Source organism: Barbatula barbatula (assembly GCF_947034865.1).
Source record: "Barbatula barbatula genome assembly, chromosome: 22".
In the NCBI taxonomy this organism is placed as follows: Eukaryota; Metazoa; Chordata; class Actinopteri; order Cypriniformes; family Nemacheilidae; genus Barbatula; species Barbatula barbatula.
In genome coordinates, this window is record NC_136785.1 from 10,100,371 (window position 1) to 10,123,499 (window position 23,129).

A 23,129-nucleotide genomic window follows, 5' to 3' on the forward strand; every position below is an offset into this window, starting at 1 on the left:
CCAACTCTTTCCGTAATGTCCAAAAGCGCTCCAGTACCTTGCCTTTACTAAGCCAACGGACATTGTTGTGGAGGAGCAAATCATCAAATTCTGCATTCACCTCTATTAGGAATGAGCGCAACAAGCGATGCTGAAGAGCAGATGATGCCCTCAAAACGTTCACAAGTCTCATTACTGTTGTCATGACCTCTGCATACTTTTCTTCAAGACTGGCACACAAAACCATCTGATGAATAATGCAATGATATGCAATGAGGTCAGGGTGATGAGCTCTCAAGCGTGCCACTAATCCCCTCTCTCTTCCAGTCATACAAGGAGCGCCATCAGTAGCAATGGAAATAACATTCTTCAGATCTATCTCTCTGTCTCTCAACATCTGCATCAGTGCTTCATAAATATTATCCCCTCTTGTGTGTCCATGGAGGGCTGTGAGGCCTAACACATCTTCACAGAATTCTCCCTTCTCTTCATCAAAAAATCTGACAAACACCAGAAGTTGTGCGTTGTCTGTGTTGTCTGTGGATTCATCCAAAGCCAATGAAATGCATTTAGCCTTTTTTATTGCAGACTTCATTTGGTCAAGCAAATCATCAGCAAGGACTTCAGTTCGCTTTACAGCAGTGGAGTCAGACAAAGATATTTGGTTTATTTTTTGTATGATGTCATCTTTTTGAGTTCCCTCAAACAGGGCATTTGCTATTTCATTCATGCATTCCTTCACAATCTCTGAGTCAGAGAATGGTTTCTTGTGCTTTCCTAAGACCCATGCCACTCTCAATGAGGCTTCAGTTGCACGCTCTTGTTGGGTGGCTGATCTAACTATTACACTGCATGTTGCTTGATATGAGGATTGCAGTTGTTTGATTTTTCTGGCCCTTACCTCAGATTTAGGGGGGTAATTGTTGTCAAAGTGTCCATGCTTTGACTCATAGTGACGTTTCACGTTACCACTCTTGACAACTGCAACCGTCTCGTTGCAAATTAAACACATTGGTTTTGTGCTCCCCACCGGCAGCACAAATGCATAACTGTCAGTCCACTCTGATTTAAATTCGCGATTTTCAGAATCGACTTTTCTCCTTTTTTCAGGTTTTGAGCACGCCATGATCTTCGCTAGCAAGGAAACACGTATCGTTATCAGATGGATTAGCAACTGCGTTGTTGCGAATCACATACACAGTGATGTGTCGCTCATGAACGATTCGTTCATTTTGAACGAATCTTTCATATGAAACCTGCATTTAAGTTGGACCCAACTAATCAATTTATTTTTTCCAATGTAATCAACATTTTCGTGAGTACTAGATGTGTTGGCCTATTTAACATGATTATATTATGCTGCTGAAATTAACAAATAAACGAAATTACTCGAAAAAAGATTCGTTCATTTTCCTGAACGAGATTCAAAGATCCGAGTCTGTAAAATGATCCGGTTGCCGCCAACGTTGAGTGAGTGAGTTGTCATGTGGATTACAGTTATTACAGCTCGATTGGATCTTTGGATTGGACACAGAAGATAGATAAACCACATCTAAAAGTAAAACAATATAGGCGTGAAATCACGCACCAATGAAAACTCGCTTGGATCATGACTAAATTATAATGTTGATTTTGGATTCGGTCCAAATTGTATTGCGTCTGGGTCCGGATCCGGACCGCGGTCCGCCTATTGAGTACCCCTGATCTAGATTATACTAATATCCATCTATCTGTCTGTCGCTCGGTCGGGCTGTGTCCCATTTCTGTTGAGAGATTAAATATTAATGCTTGACCATACAAAGTGTGGCACGATTAAATAAACGAATGCCCAACAGGGGTCGCCAAAGATCTATACGAATGTGACTGTCACCCGACTGTGTTTGAAATTGTGACCCATATTCCACAACCCATGAGAGAAGAAAATCAAACGGATATTTTTGGATTATATTGTAGGATGCAGCCTCCAGATTATTTAATGCCGAAAAAACGATATCAATCTACACGTGTTTGCTTGTTCAAGGATTATGGGTCTGATGACAGTGTATTAGAGTCAAACATCAGAAAAAGAGATTATCAGACCATAACAAACATGTTAACCTTAATCCAGTTTTGTTTGTTGTCATGCCTTGCTTGTCATCAAACAAAATAAATAAATACATAATCCCAGTGATGCAGGGAGAGTGTAATTATATATATTATAGATAAGCACAATAATTTAAAGCCCAGATGTGGTGAAATAAAACAGACTTATTCAAGTTTATGCTAAAATGAATATGCAAAAATTGTTTTTTAGATTTAGGACTCGATGCCATGAAATTGAACTTCTCTCTGGGTTCAATCTGTCAGGGACAGATAAACTTCAAACGATGCCAGTGTGGGTGGATACAGTGTTTTGGAGCTGCCGCTAATAGATTCGAGTGGGCTGTTTTTTACAAAACGAGAGAGAGAGAGCGTTTCCCCCACACACTCTACACTCACACACAGCGAAGTATTAATGTATAAGACACAAATCTTTATAAAAACTAATGTTTTCACAAATAGTACACACAGCTGTGACAGTTACTCGTGCAAGCTGTCGCCGCCGCAAAGCAAACGAGACGCATTTGAGTTCATAGTAACGTCGCTCGTGTTGCAGCTGGGTGTTAAATGCACAGAGTGTGACCGTTCGTGCGGCTTTACCGAGAGGCGTTGCGTTTTTATATCATTTTAAAGAAGAGGTTTCCGCTTCCTGCTGCTTCGTTTAAAGCACCCGATTGACAACACGCCGGTAACTGACCCACTGCTTCACGAACCCACCGCTGGAAGAAATGAAGTAAGCGGCCCGTGTCATGAATGTGTCATCATTGAACCAGAGGATACGCACGAGCGAGTGTCTAAACTGAGCCGGATCTGAAGATTTCAAGCATGTCGGAGCGCGGAGGGATTCAGCAGCGACCGGTGGGAGCTCCGTCTCCCCACCTGCAGCCCCTCAGGTCGGTCACGATGTCCTCGAGTCGTCCCGTTCAGATGAACTTATTTGCGACATGGGAGATTGACAGTTCTTCTCCGAGCTGTGTCCCCAGGTATGCGGCTTTTTTCATGTTGGTCGACGCGCTACTTTGTAACAGTGTCAATAGTTGATCCAGATCGCGATGCGCTGTTGCCCATTACCTAAACAACTGCAAAGTATTACAACGCGGAATAGGACCAACACTGTTTTTCTTCTTCTCTTTATTAATTCAAAAACACGTCAAAATGTGGTATTTTGAGTTTGTTACAGTGTTGGAAATGTGCATTTGGATGCATAACTCCTTTAAATGCAGTTGACGTTTCCAACCCCAAATATAAAGCTGGTAAACTCCCATGGTAACACTGTGAACCTTCTGAACAAAACTGTCATTATACAAAGGGGTCAGGGTATGTCCGAATAAGGATTAGAAATAGGGACATTTAAACTAATGTATCCAAATGTTAGAGATGTTTTTGTTTATCACCACAAAGGGCCCAGAATCTGACTGCTTGTCTTTTGCACCCCACTGTTCTCATTCAGAGAGAAGAAGTAATAGTTGTAAAGTAGGAAGACCATTTAAAACAACAGAAGCAACAATTTTATTCATTTCATGCTGTGAAAATAAGCAATGAAAAAGAGAAGAGCAATATTTGCAAACAAAGCATCTCATTTCACTGCACTAGGCTGTATGTTCACTGCTCTCAATATTCAGCCTGTGCTGCTCCCATAAAGGAATTGTAAAATGAAAAAGTTGTGGGGGTGCTCTGGGATGCCTAATGCAGGGAGTGTGAGAGGAGATGGCCATTAAGATGCAATGAGGCTGACTGTAAGCGAGAAGCACATCAGAAATGGACCGACAGATTATATAAATGGAAAAGAGTCCTGTAAAGTGCATTAGTCAAACATAATTGTTAATTTACTATTTTCTTCCTGATGAAGTAAATGTAAAAATCTACATAGATGTTGTAGCATATTATGTCCTGTCAGTCCCATTTAAGAGCGTTGCAAGGTGAGATGTTTGTCTTATTTTCTCTTCCTCTTACAATTTCATTACCCACCTCTTTGGCCTGCAGTCGACCTGCTCTTGAGTTACACTCTAATGCAAAGGGACTGATTTATGAGTGAATTACACCCGTAATATATGAGTTGCAGGTTCAATTTGGTTCACGTTAAAGATGAAACTAGGTTCAAACTGCAAGTGTCTGTGGTTATTTAGCTTCACATCATGGGATACAATATATATTTTCTTACATAAATTAATTATAACTTATTATTTTATAGTGCGTGAAAAGACATTATAGCATACACAAGTATTATGTTCTATGTGTGTCGTGTCATAGTCTTCATACTGCACAGTACAGTATATACAGTGTTTTACCTTCATGACAATGTTCTTTGTAAAAATACAACCTGTCCCAGGAATCAAATGTACTCATTGCCTTAGTGCTGTGTCACTTTCAAATTTATCACCTTAATCTAATATCACCAATGCAATGTGCTTGACATCAGGCCAAATACTTCTTATCACACCTTGTAGCGACCAATGAGAGAACAACCCAGTTTTTGGGACATGGCGTTCCTTGTCTGCCAGCAGAGCTTGGTTTGGATGTCTTGCCTTATTTGGAAATAGCTGCATGTCAACAATAGTTTTCTATACTTGTATAATACAATTTTTGCTTAGTTTTGAATTTGAAACAAAAAGCCACGTTTTGATTTGTGTTTTTACATCATGGCACTGCGTATTCCACACAATACAAAAGTCACAATTGTCTGCAATTTCAATTGAAATGTCAGCCACAATTGCAAGGGAAAAATATCAACACAGTATCTTTAGCTTTCTCTCATTCTTTCGATCTTTATTTCTCTTGCAGGCTTCTCAGTCTAACTCTTAAAAAATTAGCGATTTTGAAGGAGCTGGACAGAGATCTTACATCTGTGGTCATTGCTGTGAAACTTCAGGTAAATGCACACATGTTGGTTTACAGCCCCCAAATCTCTGAAGATTGTGTTATCCTTCTTTAAATGAAACTATGTTAAACTGCGGTTAATCTTTGTTTAGGCGACTAATGACTGTAAATGGCTTTTTAGGGCTCGAAGCGTATTTTGCGGTCTAATGAAATCATGCTGTCGTCGGCTGGGCTTACTGAGACGGATCTTCAGCTGACCTTCTCGCTTCAGGTTAACTCTGTTTGCTGGGAATAAGACTAATACAAATGTGCATTTGTAAATGAAATAGACTCTACTTTTGTTTTGTCGTTTTCTATAGCTCCTAAGGCTCTATTTCTTTTCATTTTGTATCCATGGTGGTTCTAAATAATCTCAAATGCTTTTGTTCCTATGTTTCCTTTAGTATCCACACTTTTTAAAGAGGGATGCTAACAAACTTCAGATTATGCTGCAGAGACGCAAGAGGTACAAGAATCGCACTATTCTGGGCTATAAGACCCTTGCACTAGGACTTATCAATATGGCCGAGGTGAGAAAGCATTCATGCACATATAGGGCATAATGATGAGCCATATCCAATATCTGAAATCATACAACACTATCATAATTCGGATTTGGATTCATATAAAGCTCATTATTTACATCACTAAAAAGCCCATACTGAATGATCTTTGTCTATTTTCTTCCACTGTTGATCAACTTCATTGTCTTCAGGTAATGCAGCATCCCACAGAAGGAGCTCAGGTGTTGGGTTTGCACACAACAGTGAAAGAAACAGCATTGCCTGTCGCTGAGATCCGAGTCTACTCCCTCTCCAGTCAACCCATCGACCCAGAGGGACCAAAGGCCAAGCTGTCTGGTGAGAGCGGCACACGTTTATTTCTGGAAAAGAGGCCAATGCTTCCTTTTTTAAACGTCAAGGCACTGCGGTTGAATGGCTTTTATGGCTCCTGTTCTTTCAGATCGCTCGCCAGACATGGATAATTATTCGGAGGAGGAAGAGGAAAGCTATTCTTCAGAGCAGGATGCCAGCGATGACCCGCTACAGGGGCAGGTAGATGTAAAGCCTGTGAGATGGAGAACATCGATTTTCATGTTGCATATTTCCTGTTTTATTAAATGCATAATTGCCCAGCGGATGCTGAGAGTAAAGTGAACAAAGTGAAGCACTTTGTTTTGTAGGAAAAAGAATCAGATCATATAAGATAATCAGATATTGTTTGAATTATTCGTTTAACCTTTCAGTAGCGCAAGAAGAATGCAAATGAGTTAAAGACTGTACATTGAGATGATTTATAGGATGTTCTGTTGTTTTTGGCCAGTACCTCTATGACGACGAGGATGAACTAAGGAAGAAAAAACCTCGCCGAAAATTACCCTCCACAGCCTCCATCAGCAGAGCTAACGTAAGTAACATCAATGCAGGAATAGCAAATGGAGAACCGAACTGACACTCTGTGCATACGTGTTGACCCAAACAACTGCACGTTTACCCTAGGGTCACTGACGTTTGAAATTCTGGCAGTCATATTGAACCTCAAGGGACGAGGCTTCTGAGCACATTATCTGCTTCCTCCTCTCAGATGCCTTCACGAGTCAGCTTTGTTTCCCTGTGAGCTCTGTCTTCTAGCTCTGGCTGACAGTCTGTGGTCCCTGCCTGTTGTGACAGCTTTTTTTCCCTCTTCGCTTGCTGCTATTTTTGTTTCCTGCTGTTTCTCAGACAGATACGCTTGTAATTTGCATCTGTTTGCTTTTGTCGCTTCTGACTCCTCCGTTTTCTGTCTAATAAGGTGTTTGTGTTTTAAATCCAGCAACCCAACATCAAACAGAAGCTCATGGCGCTGGTTAAATGGTTCAAAGTGTCTGATGAGGTAATTGCGGCTTTTGCTTTCATGCACTTGTAGTCTCTTTGTTTTTCTTCATCCTTTTACCAATTCTGCTTGAAGTTGAAGTTTTTTTGTATTTGTATTACCTCATTTGTAAGTCGCATTGGATAAAAGCTTCTGCTTAAGGACTAAATGTAAATGAATTGACCGGTTGGGGAAAAGTCATTGTGACATCAGGTGTATTTAGGTCGTTGGTTGGCGCAAGATGGCAGTGTACCTACTATTGATAATAAATATATAAACACAGCGTTAATGCATGTACATATCATATATTTTCTTCACTGTATATGTGACCCTGGATCGCAAAACCAGACATGAGAAGCTCGGTTATAATTGATCTATCTTTCTTTTTGATGCCAAACATCATTAGGATATTAAGTAAGATCATGTTCCTTGAAGATGTTTTGTCAATCTTCCACCGTAAATATATCAAAACGTTATTTTTGTGAGTAATGCTAAGGCGATTCTCTCAGTATTTAGATTTTTTGCATCCGCAGATTCCGGAGTTTTAAATAGTTGTATCTTGGCCAAATATTGTCCTCATCTCAATCTCAATTTAAACATTTACCCATAAGACCCGTAAGGTTTTGTTGTTTTTCTTGGATCACATATAGTAGATCAGTTGGCTTACTTGTTTCTGCATATGCAAATCACAAAATCATTAAAATGCTAAGCTTCTGAGTGAAAAATTCACAATTTCAAAAATGTTATAATTTCTGCAATGTTTTCTCACTGACATGCCCCTAACTTGTAAACTGTACCACTCATGTTAATGACTTTGTGGTGCTATTCCTTCTTGATCAGCTCGGAAATGTACTTGATTGCTTTTTCCCCATTACCACCACCACTAACACTGTGTTCCAGACACCTCGGATTTAGTATAATTCCCACCTCATCCTGGAGATAACTTATAATAATTGCTCTTTTATTGTTAATATTTTGTAATGTTTTAATGTTACATCATCATTGTAAAATGTTTGTTTTGATGTTACTGAATACTTTTGTTGTTGCTACACATTATTTACAGATTTGCAGTGAAATATCCTAAATCCGAGGTGTCTGGAGCGCAGTATAAGTTTCTAATGATGGATAAACTTTATTATCATTATTATTCCACTTCAATCATTGGTCAGTAAACTTCATTAATTTTCATATCACAATCTGATTGGCATCGATGGGTACTGTTGCATTTAAAAGTAGTTATAGTATTGCGAAACGTAATATGTAAACTTTTTATGAAAGTAACACTGCTCTGAAGAAACACATTCAACCAGATTCTACAACATTTACATTTACATTTTACATTTACATTTAGTCATTTAGCAGACGCTTTTATCCAAAGCGACTTACAGATGAGGAAACATTGGAAGCAATTATAACAACATAGGCAACAAAATACATAAGTGCATCAAACTAGTCCATTAAAGCCTAGCACAGTATACAAAGCTAAGAACAGTGAGGTTAGTAAGTTTTTAATTAAAACATTTTTTTTAATTTATTATAAAGAAGGAAAGGGAAGAGAATTAGGGAAGAGAATTAGGAAAAATCAATCAGCGACGTGTTGACGGAAGAGATGTGTTTTTAGGCGTTTTTTAAAGATGGCAACCGAGTCTGCTGATCTTGTAGAAGCTGGTAGATCATTCCAGATCCAGAGAAGGTACGGGAGAGTGACTACAAAAAAGAAAACAAGTAGAACTGGATTTCACTGAGGCAGTATTTTAACGTGTTTAAACATTAATGACAAGGTGTGCTTAACGGTATACTCCACCCAAAAATGAAATTTCTGTCATGAATTACTCTCTAGTTGTTCCAAACATGTATACATATCTTTGTTTGGTTGAACACAAAGAGATATATTTTGGAATAATGTAATAGTGCTTCAGAACTGCTGGTTGCTAACATTACGGATCAAAGGAATGTATACATGTTTGAAACAACTAAAGGGTGAGTAATTCATGACAGACGTTTCATTTTTGGGTGGAGTATCCCTTTAAGTCATGCTCTGTCAGTCACTGATAGACTTGACACACTCTTCAAAATGCCATCCGCTACAGCAACGTCCACAATGCTTATGCATTAAGACATGCTTTACATATTTGAAGGAGTAACTGATAATATGATGCAACAAGTAACATGTCATTAAAAAATGATCTGTTCCTCAGTTATATCAGGTGCACAGTTCCACTGCTGATGTGTGTCTGACGGCTAATATTATGCATGCAGGTAGGGTTTGGTTTGGACCATGTGTCCCAGGATCAGATCCGTGATGTGGAAGAAGATCTGGATGAGCTCTATGACAGTCTGGAGATGTATAACCCCAGTGACAGCGGCCCAGAGCTGGAGGAAACTGATAGTATTCTCAGCACGCCCAAACCCAAACTCAGGTACAGTGTTCCCTGGCTAGTCTATACTCTGATGGTACCCAATTACAGAAACTGATTTGGTGATTTGCGGTACATTGCAAAATACTTGAATAAGCAAACTGCCTACATCTTCTACTTACATCTAACCTTATTTTGACCCTCAATCATTGTGTTTGTTTGTGTTTGTATTTGTATTTTAAGGCCGTTTTTTGAAGCCATGTCACAGTCCAGCTCTCAGACAGAATTTGGTAGCTTGCATAGCAGGTACAGCTTTGGCAAAGATAAACTGAGCCCTGTGAGTATATGTTTTGAATGCAAAAATGTGAATTTTGTCAACAGTTTATAGACTGTTTCAGCAGCAACAACATAAACAAATGTTAAGTGGCCCAAACTTAACTTCCATTAGACCTGCACAAAGAATCAATAACTGTTGAGTAGTTTTAATTTAATATAATGAATATACTGTATAATAAAATATTAATTAATATTCATATAAATTACATCTAAAAAAATTCTAATATTATAACCAAACATAGACCGTAAGTTAACTTTGGGTCAGGCGTGTGTGTCCAATAATACTGTCTATAGATGTTCTATATTCTAACATATACTACAATTGGGACATTTTAACTTATTTTAAAATATGTGATCCCACTACAGACTTTTAAAAAATAGATGAAAATGTTCCTGTAGCGTGTTCCACATGTGCACATATGTGACTGTACCCTTCAGAAAACGTATTCAAGGGCTCTGCCCTTTCTAGTAGTGGAGGTTATAGGGGACGGCACCCCTGTTCACTTTACTAAATCTCATCTCGTCATTTTGCTCTCTCTCCTCACGCTGTCTCCTGAAGAGGGGTGAACAGCCTGGAAAATGTGGTCAAATCCAGCGTTCCCCTAGCTCACACCTGGATGATGCTTTGTCAGAGATGGACACGCTGGTATTGATTGTTTTCTTCTCCCCATCATTTCACTCTGTCATTTATTCTGTACCTCTTTGATCCTTTGTGAGCCTGTTGGCTGGTATTTATTGAGCTGTTGATGCTGCAGGAACACAGTGAAGTGGAGATTATAGGGGACGGCACCCCTAGCATCACTGTATCTGTGGCCGAGAGGCCCCAGACCCCACAGAGGAGCAATAGCACAAACATGCCATCACCCCGGTCAGTGTCACAACCAAAGCAAAACTTCCCATATTGTTCCCTATGAGGCTATTTAGTTGTTGATCTCTTCATAGCATTTATATATCTAAATTGAAAGCTGCATATTCTTATTGTAAACGTGTTGAGATGAAACTGAAGGGATGGCAATAGATAAGCACACTTCTCCACAGGTTGGATGGTGGTCACACACCCAAACTGAAGCGAGGGACCCCTATGAAAGAGAGACAGCTGTCTAAACCGCTTAGTGAGCGCACAAACAGCTCGGACAGCGAGAGATCCCCAGAGCTCAGCCTAACCCCTCAGGTACCTGCCTTACACACACAGCAAGCACTTAGCCGTGAGCTTTACTGTCCTTAAGTTACTCTGCCTAAAACGTAGTACAATCGATAACTTTCTGCTCGGGAATGTGTTTGTGTATGGAGGAGAGGGCATAGCGGAGAATATGGTGACTCATTTGGACTGCGTTAGGATTAGTGCAGGAGGATTCTGGTGGGCGAGAGAGACAGAAAGAGAAAGAGAGTGGGTGGGTGGGTGGTAATTCTCCTTATGTAACTCCATGTTGGATCTGGCATGCTTTGGACCATCTAGCGCCTCACTCTGTGCAGGATTGCAAAAACATAGACGAGAGCTATGATGATGAAGTACTGTTTATAATCCCTCCTGCAGTACATTAAGTATTATTGAATATTTAAATTATACATTCCCAAACCTTATTTTTGTTCCTTACAATCTGCTCTTTATCAAATGTTTGCGAAAACCGTGCTGTTAGCGAGACATAAATAGATGATTCTGAGTCATCCACGATACGGGAGCCCTTAAAGTCAAAGTGTATATCTTTTATACTTTTAAGTTCGCAAATTAAATCTACATGCTCAAGTTTTGCTACTGATTTAGCTTCATACACAATCCTTATCTTGTAAATATATCTTTGTTTCAAAGCCAATTTCATTGATTTCTGGTCGACATTTATGATATTTATTTATTGTCAATAGAAAATCAGATCATAACGAATTGTGAAGATCCGTAAAAATGGTGAAATCCATTGCGACATGTAAATGTTATTATCCTTTTCCCTTCACTTGTATTTACTCACACTTAAGTTATTCCAAAATCTGTATTAATGTCTGTATGGAAGAATGCTTGTAACTATACAGTTCTTTGCACAAACTGACTACAATAGTAGGAAAATTTGCTTTATACGTTTCTTTGTTCTTTTAAACACATAAGAAGATATTTCGAAGAATGTAGGAAAGCTAACAGTTCTGGGGCACTTTTGACTAGCTATGTCATTTTTTTTTTCTATTGTAGTCAATGTAAATGTTTTTGTTCATCAGAACAAAGAAATTGAGAAAATGAGGACGGACGAGATGTTTTCAATTAAGTTGTTTTTTGTATAGATGCCGAGAAAGATAGTGTATGACCAGCTCAACCAGATTCTGCTGTCTGACAGCACTCTTCCTGACAGTCTCATCCTGGTGAATTGCAGCGATTGGCAAGGACAGGTAACAACCAACCCATTCACATCCTGTGTGCTCGTCTGACCACCCTGTACTGAACATCGCATTCTGTACTTTGACTGATGTTCAGTATAAAAATAAATCAGTCCTTATAAATGGAGCAAAGTTGAACTATAGAGAAGCCGTGTTTGACTGTTTTCTCTAAGACACGTTTTAATAAAAACATTAAAAATTTCACATCAAATTTTGCATAAATGACCCTAATGATATCTTTATTCTGTAGTTGATACACAGTGATATGCGCAGTATTGGCAGTCACATGCGTTACGTCACAGCTGTATTTTGAACATTCAGCTTCCCAGACCGGAGCTGTCTGTATCTGTTTATCAGTCCTGAGGTGCGACTGCAGAGTGTTTGTTTGACTCTGTTTATGTGTGTTTGTGTGTAGTATGTTTCTGAACTGCTGCAGACTCAGAAGCTCCCGGTGGTTTGCACCTGCTCCGGATCAGAAATCCAAGCCGTCCTTTCCGCCCTGCTCACACGCATACAGAAATTGTAAGTATAATGGTGGCAGAATCTGTACACATTTAACACAAATGTGAACTGACATGATCTGTACTGACAGTACATGTTTTTCATGGTTCTTAAATGGACAGTTCACACTAAAATAAAAGTTTGGAAGAAGAATGCTTGTAACCATCAGTTCTTGGCAACCTTTGACTACCATTGTAGGAAAATGACAATGGTAGTCAAAGTGCCCCAGAACTGTTTGATTTCGTACAGTCTTCAAAATATATTTATGTTGTGTTAACAGAACACATTTATTTATAAAGCACTTTTTTTCTTACTATGGTTATCAATGGGGACCGAGAAATGTTTGGTTATAAGCATACTTCCAAATAGCTTTCTCTGTGTTTATCGGAACAAACACATTTATACAGATTTGGAACAACTTGAGGGTGAGTAAATGAAGACATCATTTACATTTTTGGGTGAACTGTTCCTTTAATATGAATTATATTGTTTATCTAAATCCAGTCAGTGGGAGTGTTTCTTTTTCTACAGGCACTACAGCCCCAAACTTGACTCAAACATTTAAAAAATGAAGTTTTAAATGTATTATTTCCATTTCTGGCCACAGCTGCAACTGTAACTCCATCATGCCCAAACCGGTGAAGGTTGTTTCTGTTGGAGGTCAGAGCTACCTCGGGGCCATCTTGAGGTTTTTTGTTTCTCAGCTCGCCAGCAAGACATCGGACTGGCTCAGCCACATGAAGTTCCTTGTGGTTCCTTTAGGTGTGTTTTTATAGAACATCCGTTTTTTGTGATTATTATGAAACGCTTGCTGCACTTTTTCAAAGATATTTAAGACTGATAACATTCATTTATGCGCAGAGTAAGTTAGCTATCCTCATGCATATTCAATGCAAACATTTCTTTCACGACGTCACAGGTTCTCACCCTGTGGCCAGACACCTGGGTTCTCTGGACAGCCATTACAGTTCTTCCTTCCTGGACAGCTCGTGGAGAGAGTTTTTCAACCGTATTGAGCCTCCTCAGTCTGGTAGGTAATGCATTAGTTCGACATCACTGTGTTGGTTTCCTTTTTTCTTGTTTATCTGATCAATAAATGTGGAAAAGCAGTGTTTAATAATGATAGATTGAGTTTTATGTGGGGTCCAAAATCGACTATTCAGTCGAATAAATATTTATTTGCTGACATTGTTAATTCTGGACCCTGGAATTACACTTTGGCATTTAAGAGATATAATTTGTATGTTCAGTCTCATCGTCTTCTGATGTTGTGGATGTGTTGGGACGAATTCTTCAGTACATCAATGGTTCCACAGTTACACATCAGCTGCCCATCGCTGAGGCCATGATGACCTGCAAGCACAAGACGTGAGACTGCTACACCAGCATTTTGGCTGATAGTACATATGCTGTAAAATTTTACACCCTTATTCATTTTTATGTTCATTCCAGTCAAGCCGTATCAGCTGCTTTTTACATTTCCAGGCAAGATGATGACTCGTGCCAAAATTTTATTCCTTTTGTGGGTGTGAGTAGATTTCCAATTATTTTACATGTATGCATTTGGCAGACGCTTTTATCCAAAGCGACTTACATTGCATTGTTCTATAAAAAATTTTTGCTTTCATTATGCTATCACTATCACACTAGTGTATTCAGATTTAATCGCTGATGGAAATGCATTTTCTTTTCCCTTGCAACAGATAGTTAAAGTGGGATTGGTGGAGCCCAGCCCAGGATCTTCAGGTTTACACTAGTTGGAATTTAACTGCAGAAACTTTATTTCTTCATGTTTTTTTCTTGTTTTGCTGTATCTGTAAAAATTCCTAAAACAAGATACATAATGAGATACTAAGATATTAAGTCTTGTTTTCTGAAAAAAATAAGCGAGTTTATGCTTAAAACAAGCCAGGCAAAGATATCTGCCAATGGGGTGAGAAAAAATGTACTTGAATAAAATTTGACCTCATTAATAAGTTTCATTATTTCTGCTTATTTTAAGCATACATCTTATATATTACCTTTTATTTTCTGAAATAAGTAATTAAACTTGATTTGCTTCTCAAGCAAATATATCTTAACTTAAGATTTTTTTATATTTGTATAAGACTAAAATACTAAGAAAGAAATTCATTTTTCCAGTGTGCTATCGACTGAAGTCTGAGAAATGATTTGGCCCTATTAGGTGGAGATGGTGAGGATGGTTTGGCTCTAAGCTTGGCTGTTCCCTCCACATCTCCTCCCGCTCATGGATCTCCTGCTGGGATGTTGAAAGACTCCGCTACGCCTCCGCCGTCCCCATCACTGAGCGGTGGCTTGGCTGCTTTAGGGTGCGCGTGGTGTCTAATAATGAAAAACTGTATATAAATATTCACACCTATACATCACTTTGAAGATCTTTTCCATTCAAAACTAATTCTGTTTGAATAAATTCTGTCATGCAGGAGCCCCATAATGTCTCATGGGGTCGATGCTATTGGGCTGCAGGTGGATTATTGGGTTTCTTCAGGGCCCGAGAAGCGCAAAGATGGAGAGCGGAGAGACCCGGGCAAGCACACACTGAAATGTGCTTTTAGGTCCTTGCAGGTCAGCCGGCTACCCGGCTCTGGTTCATCTGAGCTCCAGACCTGCTCCAACACCATGTCCATGACTGTGGTGACCAAGGAGAAGAACAAGAAAGGTGAGTAGATATACAGGAAATTACAGATCGATTAAAATCTGTGTCTCGATTACTACTGCTTACTTATAAGACACCATCCTATTGTCTTAATGGAACCTCACAAGTGACAACTTTTGAATGCTCTACATATGCAAAAATTAGTTATGTGCTTCACTAGACTAGAAACCCCAATGGACATAAAAACAGAGCCATTATTTACTCACTAATGGACAGCACAATGGTTTAGGACATTTATATCCATACTGAATAATGCAGGGTGTGTTTTCATGCACGTTGAACCCTGCAGCAGTACTTGCTGAAAGTAGAATTTCACCGTACGTCAATACGTAATGTCATGAAGATTCACGAGTTAATGTGGAAATAAACAGCAGTGTAATGGTAATGGTTTGTAAATGCTGCTTCAGGCTGTAAAGAGGCTTCAATCTTAATCTGGTTTGTGTGGGTTTTTTATGCTTTAGATGACTCAGTGTTTTGTTGCTTCTCTGTTTTCCATCCCTGCAGTTGACATTTGCACTCTCTCTTGTCCTGGCACTCTCTTCATTTTCTCTCTCTCAAGCTTTTATGGATTCTCTACACATTTCATATCTCATTTTGTCTCTCCAGTGCCAACCATCTTTCTGGGCAAGAAGCCAAAAGAGAGAGACATCGATTCAAAGAGCCAGATCGTTGAGGGCATCACCAGACTTATCTGCTCAGCCAAGAATCAACAAACAAGTCTAAGAGGTACAGATAGAATATTTGCATCTCGCTGCTTTCCTGCTGAAACCTTATTTCTCCATATTTCATCATTTTAGTTTTTTGCCGTAAAACATTATCATATGTCATCCTTTGTTTGTCACCGGGCTTTGCAAATATCTAATAAAAAGTTAACCAATCTAACCAATAAAAAGCATTAAAAAGGGCTTGTCAACTTTGACTATCATTGAAATTTTTATTTTTTTGTCCAGTTTCTGTAAAATAGTGAATTTGGACATGCAAGGTTTCGGAAGAAAGTGACCTTAAATTGAGGCACAAAAATGATTAACTGAAATTAAAACAGTTTTTTTTTCAAATAAAAATCAACTTAAATACCAACATGAAATAAAAAAACGAATTCATAACTTTAAATACAACTACAATAACACTTTTCTAAGGTCCTTTTTTGACAACTGAAAAAAGAATGTTCCTGAACACTGCTCCCAGGGTCGGCCCGCGGCATCGGCGACACATGCGGTTGCCTAGGGCACAAAATGACCGGGGGACACCAGATGCGAGCGCAAAAAAAAGGCGGCATGTGAACAGCTTCTTGCATCATGATACTGTTAAATTGAATCATGCATGTGTAACGGAAACTAGCTAGTGTGATCTGTACAGTCAAACTTCACTCCCTGAGTTCAAGGGATGCTCCTAACACTTACATTAGTGTCTATGGCCTTGTTGTTAGCACGCCTGCTTACCTTGCTGGACTCACAGCCCCGCCGCTCCCACCAAGCGAATCACGCGCTGTGCGTAGGGCACCAAGTGCTGAGGGGGCACCAAAAATAGCCTAATGAAAAAAAAATAGCTTTAATCTAATATTATTTCATCAGGCTATAGAAAAATTATTAGGCAGGCACATTTTAGCCATGTATATGTAAAAAAAAAAAAAGGCCGAACAATCCTATATCAACCCCCCACACCGCGCGGCAGTGCCGGTTGATCGCGCGTGCGCCAGACGCAGTTTGACAGACGGTAGCCTAGGCAACTTATTTGGAAATGGCCCCGAAAAGACAGCAGGAGTCAGGATCAGAGAAAAGAAAGAAGAAGAAACTGCGAGATGATGCCCGTGCATCACTTGCAGGTAAGTCCATGTTTAATCTAATTAAATTCGGGAAATGTGCATGATGTGCTGCTACTGATCGTAACGCGCGTTGAACTTGTGTAACATAGGCCAGCTAGTGAAGAGCTATGTAGTGTGTAAACCTCACTCCCCGACCAACAGAGACGCTTTAGCCTCCTTTTTAGAGCGCCCGTCTCACATTCGGACCGACGTCGATTCGAAGCCCGTGTAGAGCGGGGCGAGTAACTTAAATTTCGGTGCAGCTTGCAATCTGAAATGAGATTTTACTGTTAAACATTGATAGTTTTTTGTTTTGCTATTCTGTTTACTGAAGAAAAGTTTGCACCTTTAAGGGGGGGCATCATAATGGAATTATGCTTAGGGCACCAAAATGGCTAGCAGCGGCCCTGTGGACTCATCACTGGTTTTAGATTCGAATCCCGCCCGGAGCTTCTTGCTTATTTCAAACCATTTTAAGGGAAACACTGACACTGCGTGCTGTTTTTGACCGCTTTCAACTAAGTAAACTGCAAAGTGTGTTAACTGGCACTGTGACTAGCCCATGTCCTTTATTTAAGAAAATCCAAAACAATACAATAAACTTTGTTTTGTGCCCCTACAGCACAAGAGGTTGACAAAATGTTTGAAAAAACATTCTTATTAACCTTTATCTAAATAATAGTGATAATTAAATATTTGTTTTATGAGCTCTAATATTCAAATAGAGTATTATTGAGTTGGTAATTAGATTTCTTTTTATTTCAAATATTTTTTTTGCTTCTTATTTATATTAATTACAATTCATTTTATATTAAAATAAATAAAAAAATTGCTTTTATAAAGCTCATTTTTCCAATATTTTTATTAATTAATTAATTGTGTATAGGAGCGCAATCTAAAATCTTGCCTAGGGCACCAACTGAGACTGGGCTAGTCCTCACTGCTCCCATCTGTCATTGGTCAAATAAACAAATAGTGCTACACCAAGCCTGTGCGATTGGTTGGGAGTCAATGTCTTTAATCTATAAATCTTTTTTTTTTACATTAATATGCCTTCTTACATTTTTACTTTACTCTCTAGTCTACGCTGTAAGAATTGGCAATTGAAACGGCCATACCCATTGACCTTTAATAATGTCTAATAGTTATGGTCCGGTTAGTAAAATATTACTGCTTTATTAATGGAATGGCCCATGTGATGTCTCAGTATCTGTAGATGGAATGGAGTGGAATGATGTGAAGTTTTTCCAGCTGGCATCTCAGTGGCCCACACATGTGAAGTACATCCCTGTGGGGCTGTTCGGCTACAACAAACCTTCCTCCTAGTGACCTCTTGACATCAGCCAATCCGTTGCAATGTTGAGTCACCTGACGCTGCTTCAGACGGAACAGAGGACCGGCTGTTCTTGTAGAGGTCATCAGAAACTGTCAGTCATTGGCTGGATTATTTAACATTGTTTTGGGCTTTGAAAGGGTCAGAACAGGCAACAGTCAGGATAAAACAGTGCTGAGGAGGCTATTTATCAACCTTTTTATTAATGTTTTGTCCGTTCTTCAATGCGCAATACAATCCCAATATTTTGTTTACATTTAAATAGCACTTGCTATTAGTGGTTCAATATTGTTTTGGCAGAGTTGTCATGTACCTGTCATTTTACAACTTTGATGTATGGTTATTTTTTATCAAAGTGTAGTAGTTGAATCAAATAATTCTTAATAACACTATCTGACTGAATCATTTACATCCAAAGCTTGTTTTCGGTAAAAGAAAAGCCTTTAAGATACTCAAAAACATTTTGTGTATGAAGTATACTACGGTGCGCCTGTATATAAATACATATTTATTTGCTTATGTGAATATGTTATGTTGTAATAAAAGCATGTATGTACTGTACAATGTACAGTTATATCAGGGTTTGTCTAAGCTGCTATTGACACTTAACCCACTCCACTGTGGTTTCTGAGTTCTGTCTCTCAAACGTTGTGAATTATGAATCCGCTATGATTCATCACTGGTCTCTACCTCCCCTCTGCTTTCCATTTAAAACATGATGATCTAATAATAAGGGTTCTGCTAAGTGATAATATGCTCATTTTTACCTTTGAAGTGACCTAAGAAGACCCTTTCTGCAAATTGTGTACCAATATTGCCTTTCAAAATCTTGTTAGTTTGCATGTACACAGTTATTGCGGTACACTCGTGGTTGTTTTGATAACCTGCTCAACATGTCAAGAGTCAGTATTGTGTATTTTCTTCTATAAAGCTCGTGTTGTATTTTTAATTTTACATTAAACGTGAAATTAAGTAATACATCTATTACACTGAGATGGTGAGGGTTTCATTTTTTGTATTGATGTATGACTCAAGTAAGATCTTATTAACATTGACAGGAATATCTCGACTTTAATACTCTCTGTGTTTTATATGGGGATGGGGTAAAAAGAACTGCCCCCCTTTTGTTGCTCCGTAACCCAAGTTAGCACAAGCATTCAGTGGCAGTGAGGGTAGAAGAGAGACACACACTGACCTGTATGGAGAAACCAGCACACGGATGTCAGTGATGGGCTGTGCGGGATGGAAACTCTTCTGGGTAATTTGTTTGGTTTCCACTTTTTTCCACTATGGTGAGTATGGTTGTTATCATTATCAAAACATTACATTTTAAAATATACCGATTTAAAATATTATCTAAAAAATATTGGGATTTGTAGCGAGGATGAATTGAACACCACTGATGTAAGAACAGAGCAATACAGGTGTTTTGTTTGCCAAAGATTTTCTATTTTTAACTAAATGAAGCACCCCGGTGTTCTTCATATTTGAAAACCTCTCGAAATCAGACGTATACAATATTTGAGTGAGGTATAAAAGAGCCAAATATCAGATAAAAAACAAAAACAAATTTGATCAAGATGACAGTTTTGGAGAATACAAATGTAATTCATAATATCAGAATGGTTGAAATATTTGTAATGTGGGTCAGTTCATTTAGAGGAGCTGGAGCCCATTGTTTGGTTAGGATGTGTTTGTCCTTGCCAAGGCTGTCAGCTGTAATTAAAGTCTTTATAATCACTGTGCTTTCCCACACACACTAAGGCCCGGGGGTGGACGGGCAGCGGGTGTGCGACTCATCATTCCTATGATATAACTATTGAGATAAAAAGACAAGAGAAGCACAAATAAATGAGCCCTCTGGTAATTTATCTGATTATTTTAAATGCACAAAATCCGTGAGTTGACTGGGTTTCTCTCTGAATCTTATCCAGATGCAGTTCGGGTGACAGTAAGGGAGTCCAGGGTAGAAGTGGTACGGGGGGAATCTGCTCCGCTGTCTTGTTCTTTCTTCACTTTGATGCCGTTGTTTCGCCTCAGCATCATCTGGACTCTGACTCCCCTTTCTGATCCTGACTCCCCCACACAGGTGAATCTCGATTTATGGGATTGTGTAATGTCCTGGGGAATCTGCACTGATGTGCTTCCTTGGCTGTTTAAACAGTTGTTTACATAGTGTATTGATTGGTGTACATGCATTATGCAAAGATTACAAAACAGCCTTAAGCATTCAAGATAAACACAGTATAGTGGGGACGAGAGGTCTTGGACTTCTGGTAAATGTGTTGTTTTGCATTTTTAATCTTGTAATAATAGTAATGAGTTATATTTTCAGATGTATATGAGGTGGCATGGCCCTAATAGCATGATTTGCGAATTATCCCAAAACTCTGAATAAGAAACACTGATAGAGTGATAATATAATACATTATAAATACTATAATTAACATAAAAGTAAAATATTATACTCATAATTATTATACTATTTATAATTTAGTTTTTTGAATTATGTTTATGCTCGTCTAGTGGACCAACAACATTAGTCCCCAAGGAGGAACTTTTTCCAATTGTGACCCTGCTTGTGAAAACCCAGCGTCATTTTTTGTGATTTACTACATTATATAAAGAACATTCTGTGAAAACATGACCTTGAAATCTTTCATATTGACTAAGGCCATGTAATTACGTTAGCTTGAATTTCACAGAGCATCATATATGGTTAATACTTGTCTTTTACTGTCATATTACTGTCACATACTGTCACAATATTTGTCATGCAAAATCACACTTATAAAAGCGGTTTGTTTTACAAAGAAAACAAATCTATTTGTGAGGTAAAAATGCCTTAAAATCTTACATTTAATTCATTATACATTTCTGAGGTTTTGATGGCATTACAGTATATGAAATATGGACATTTCTCATAAATTTAATGCAATCAAACATCAGAAATATAAGACCACCAACCCAAAGCCAAAGCTTTAAAGTTCCATCATTGTATAACATAATTTGTATTGAGCCAAAAACGAATTCTAAGTTTAAGATTCTAAGTTTTTATTTGTGGGGCCACAAGGCAGTGCACTATACACAAAGGGGGCCTAAGTTGTATTGTCCTATATGACATATAGATATCTATGACATTTCTCTGTGTGCAGGTGATTGTGTATGACCACGGGCAGGTAATCGAGAGCCCCTCCTTCATGGGCAGGGTGGGGTTCGTGGGCATGCCCTGGAGTGCTGACATCATCCTGAATGACACGCGTGTGTCTGACGCTGGAGTCTATCGATGTGTGGTCAGCAACCCACCTGAGACAGGAGACCCTGGCATTGGAGAACTCAGCCTGACAGTGCTGGGTATTATACCCAAACATACTATTGTGCTGTTATATTGAATATCAGCATATGGCGGAAGTAGCCGTACTACTTTAACTGGGTTATATTCAAATTTTTATGCTTAGATGGGGCGATATTTTGTGCATAACATGCATTCATAATTTTGAATGATGAATTAATAGTTTTTATGATTCGTTTAATGTGTGTGTGTAGCACCTCCGTCTCTACCCATGTGTCTGTGGGAAGGAGACACTGATACCGGGGGCAATGTGAAACTCTCCTGTGTGGTGGTGGAGGGCTTTCCCACTCCACAGTTGATCTGGGAAAAGCTTGAACCTATTCATATCATCCTACCAGTGAACATGGATGGTAAAAATAGTCTACTCAAAAGAAAGACAATAGAATTCAATCATTTATCGAACATGTTTTGTAGTTATGGTTTGCTCGTTTTAATGTTGGTCGCTGTCCATTTGTGTGATACAGGTGGCATGACGAGTTCTGTGCAAATTTCCAATGTGTCTGCGGAGACCTCTGGTCTCTACCGCTGCTCTGTGTCCAACCCTCTAGGAACCCAGCACTGCTACATTAGCCTGTCCGTGTACAGCCGTAAGTCTCTGAAATACATAACATTAATGAGATTATGAGGACAGAAGTCCTTCCTCAAGGCTAGAATGTAAATAGTGGCATTTAGGCGTGTGTAAGCTTTGGTTGACTTGAAATGTCTTCGTGCCCCTGTAGCGCCAGATAACACCCCAGGAACACTGCAGGGGGTGTTATTGAGTCTGTCTATGGCCCTGCTCCAGCTGGCTCTGGTGGTGCTGGTGCTGTGGCTCCGTCGCTCGGCACGTGATAGCAAATGGAGGAACAGCCGTGAGGAAGACGAGTGTTATAATGAGATAAAATACACACCCTCTCTTATTAAACGCTCCTTTGTATGAGATAAAGCATGAAATGACCACATGAAAAGCGGTCACAGGTTTTACATTTACTGATCAATCCTTGTGGCTCAGTAGCGTTTCGAATTTTGGATTAGATTAAAAGCTGCGCTTCTGAGAAGTCTTCTGTCGCAATTCATGAAATACAACATTAGTCAAATCTAGTGTTATAAAAATATCAATGAACAGTATATTAATTGAGATGCGTTTCTGGACACAGTCAATATATCTGTTTTACCAAATAAAAGTATAAAAACATTGTTTTGCAATAAATATATGCAATGTCATGACGTTTAATGAAAATTGTTGCATCATTTCCTCACCCTCAGGTCATTTAAAACCTGTATAACCGTTTTTTGCAGAACACAGAATATTTTTTCTGAGAATATTGATCAACCAACATTCCGGAACCCGTTCACTTGCATTGTATTGACACAAACCCGATGGGTACTGCTGTTGATCAGTTACAAACATTCTTCAAAAAATCTTCTTTTGCCGAAGAAAGTCATACATTTACATTTAGCAGACGCTTTTATCCAAAGCGACTTACAAAGAGTTCGGGGAGCAATAAGCGATATGTCATAAAAGAGAAATAGGTGCTAATACAAAGTTACTAGTTTCAACAAAAGCTAGACCACTACCTGTTGAGAGAAGACGGTTAGTGTACGTTTTTTTTTCTCATATGTCTGTAAGGTATTGTGAGAAGAGGTGTGTTTTAAGTAGTTTTTTGAAG

At 38.9% G+C, this 23,129-nt stretch overlaps 2 protein-coding genes across 7 annotated transcripts; both read left to right on the top strand.

Annotated features, from left to right (window-relative positions):
* Positions 1–2,412: 2,412 nt before the first annotated feature.
* On the top strand, positions 2,413–19,120 carry pacs1a (phosphofurin acidic cluster sorting protein 1a). Of its 4 annotated transcripts, none has more exons than XM_079486698.1 (24): positions 2,413–3,041; positions 4,840–4,927; positions 5,057–5,146; positions 5,319–5,444; positions 5,630–5,774; positions 5,878–5,969; positions 6,238–6,321; positions 6,727–6,786; positions 9,025–9,185; positions 9,366–9,459; positions 10,018–10,104; positions 10,214–10,326; positions 10,497–10,629; positions 11,724–11,828; positions 12,232–12,338; positions 12,925–13,079; positions 13,237–13,347; positions 13,568–13,685; positions 13,770–13,845; positions 14,021–14,063; positions 14,503–14,647; positions 14,762–14,997; positions 15,601–15,720; positions 18,003–19,120. In XM_079486698.1, exons 1-24 carry the CDS (start codon positions 2,884–2,886, stop codon positions 18,119–18,121), a joined length of 2,766 nt encoding a protein of 921 aa, XP_079342824.1. In that variant the 5' UTR covers positions 2,413–2,883; the 3' UTR covers positions 18,122–19,120. The 4 variants fall into 4 exon arrangements, with proteins under 4 accessions (XP_079342824.1, XP_079342826.1, XP_079342825.1 ...); XM_079486699.1 differs by having other exon boundaries at positions 2,507–3,041; positions 13,803–13,845; XM_079486701.1 differs by having other exon boundaries at positions 2,743–2,951.
* A 156-nt stretch (positions 19,121–19,276) lies between these two features.
* Positions 19,277–22,695, top strand: LOC306911808 (immunoglobulin superfamily member 11). Of its 3 annotated transcripts, none has more exons than XM_079487472.1 (6): positions 19,277–19,420; positions 20,063–20,217; positions 21,284–21,482; positions 21,675–21,830; positions 21,945–22,067; positions 22,200–22,695. In XM_079487472.1, the coding sequence occupies exons 1-6, from the start codon at positions 19,348–19,350 to the stop codon at positions 22,397–22,399; spliced, it is 906 nt and encodes a 301-aa protein (XP_079343598.1). In that variant the 5' UTR covers positions 19,277–19,347; the 3' UTR covers positions 22,400–22,695. The 3 variants fall into 3 exon arrangements, with proteins under 3 accessions (XP_079343598.1, XP_079343599.1, XP_079343600.1); XM_079487473.1 differs by having other exon boundaries at positions 20,069–20,217; XM_079487474.1 differs by having other exon boundaries at positions 19,288–19,386.
* The last annotated feature ends 434 nt before the right edge of the window (positions 22,696–23,129 follow it).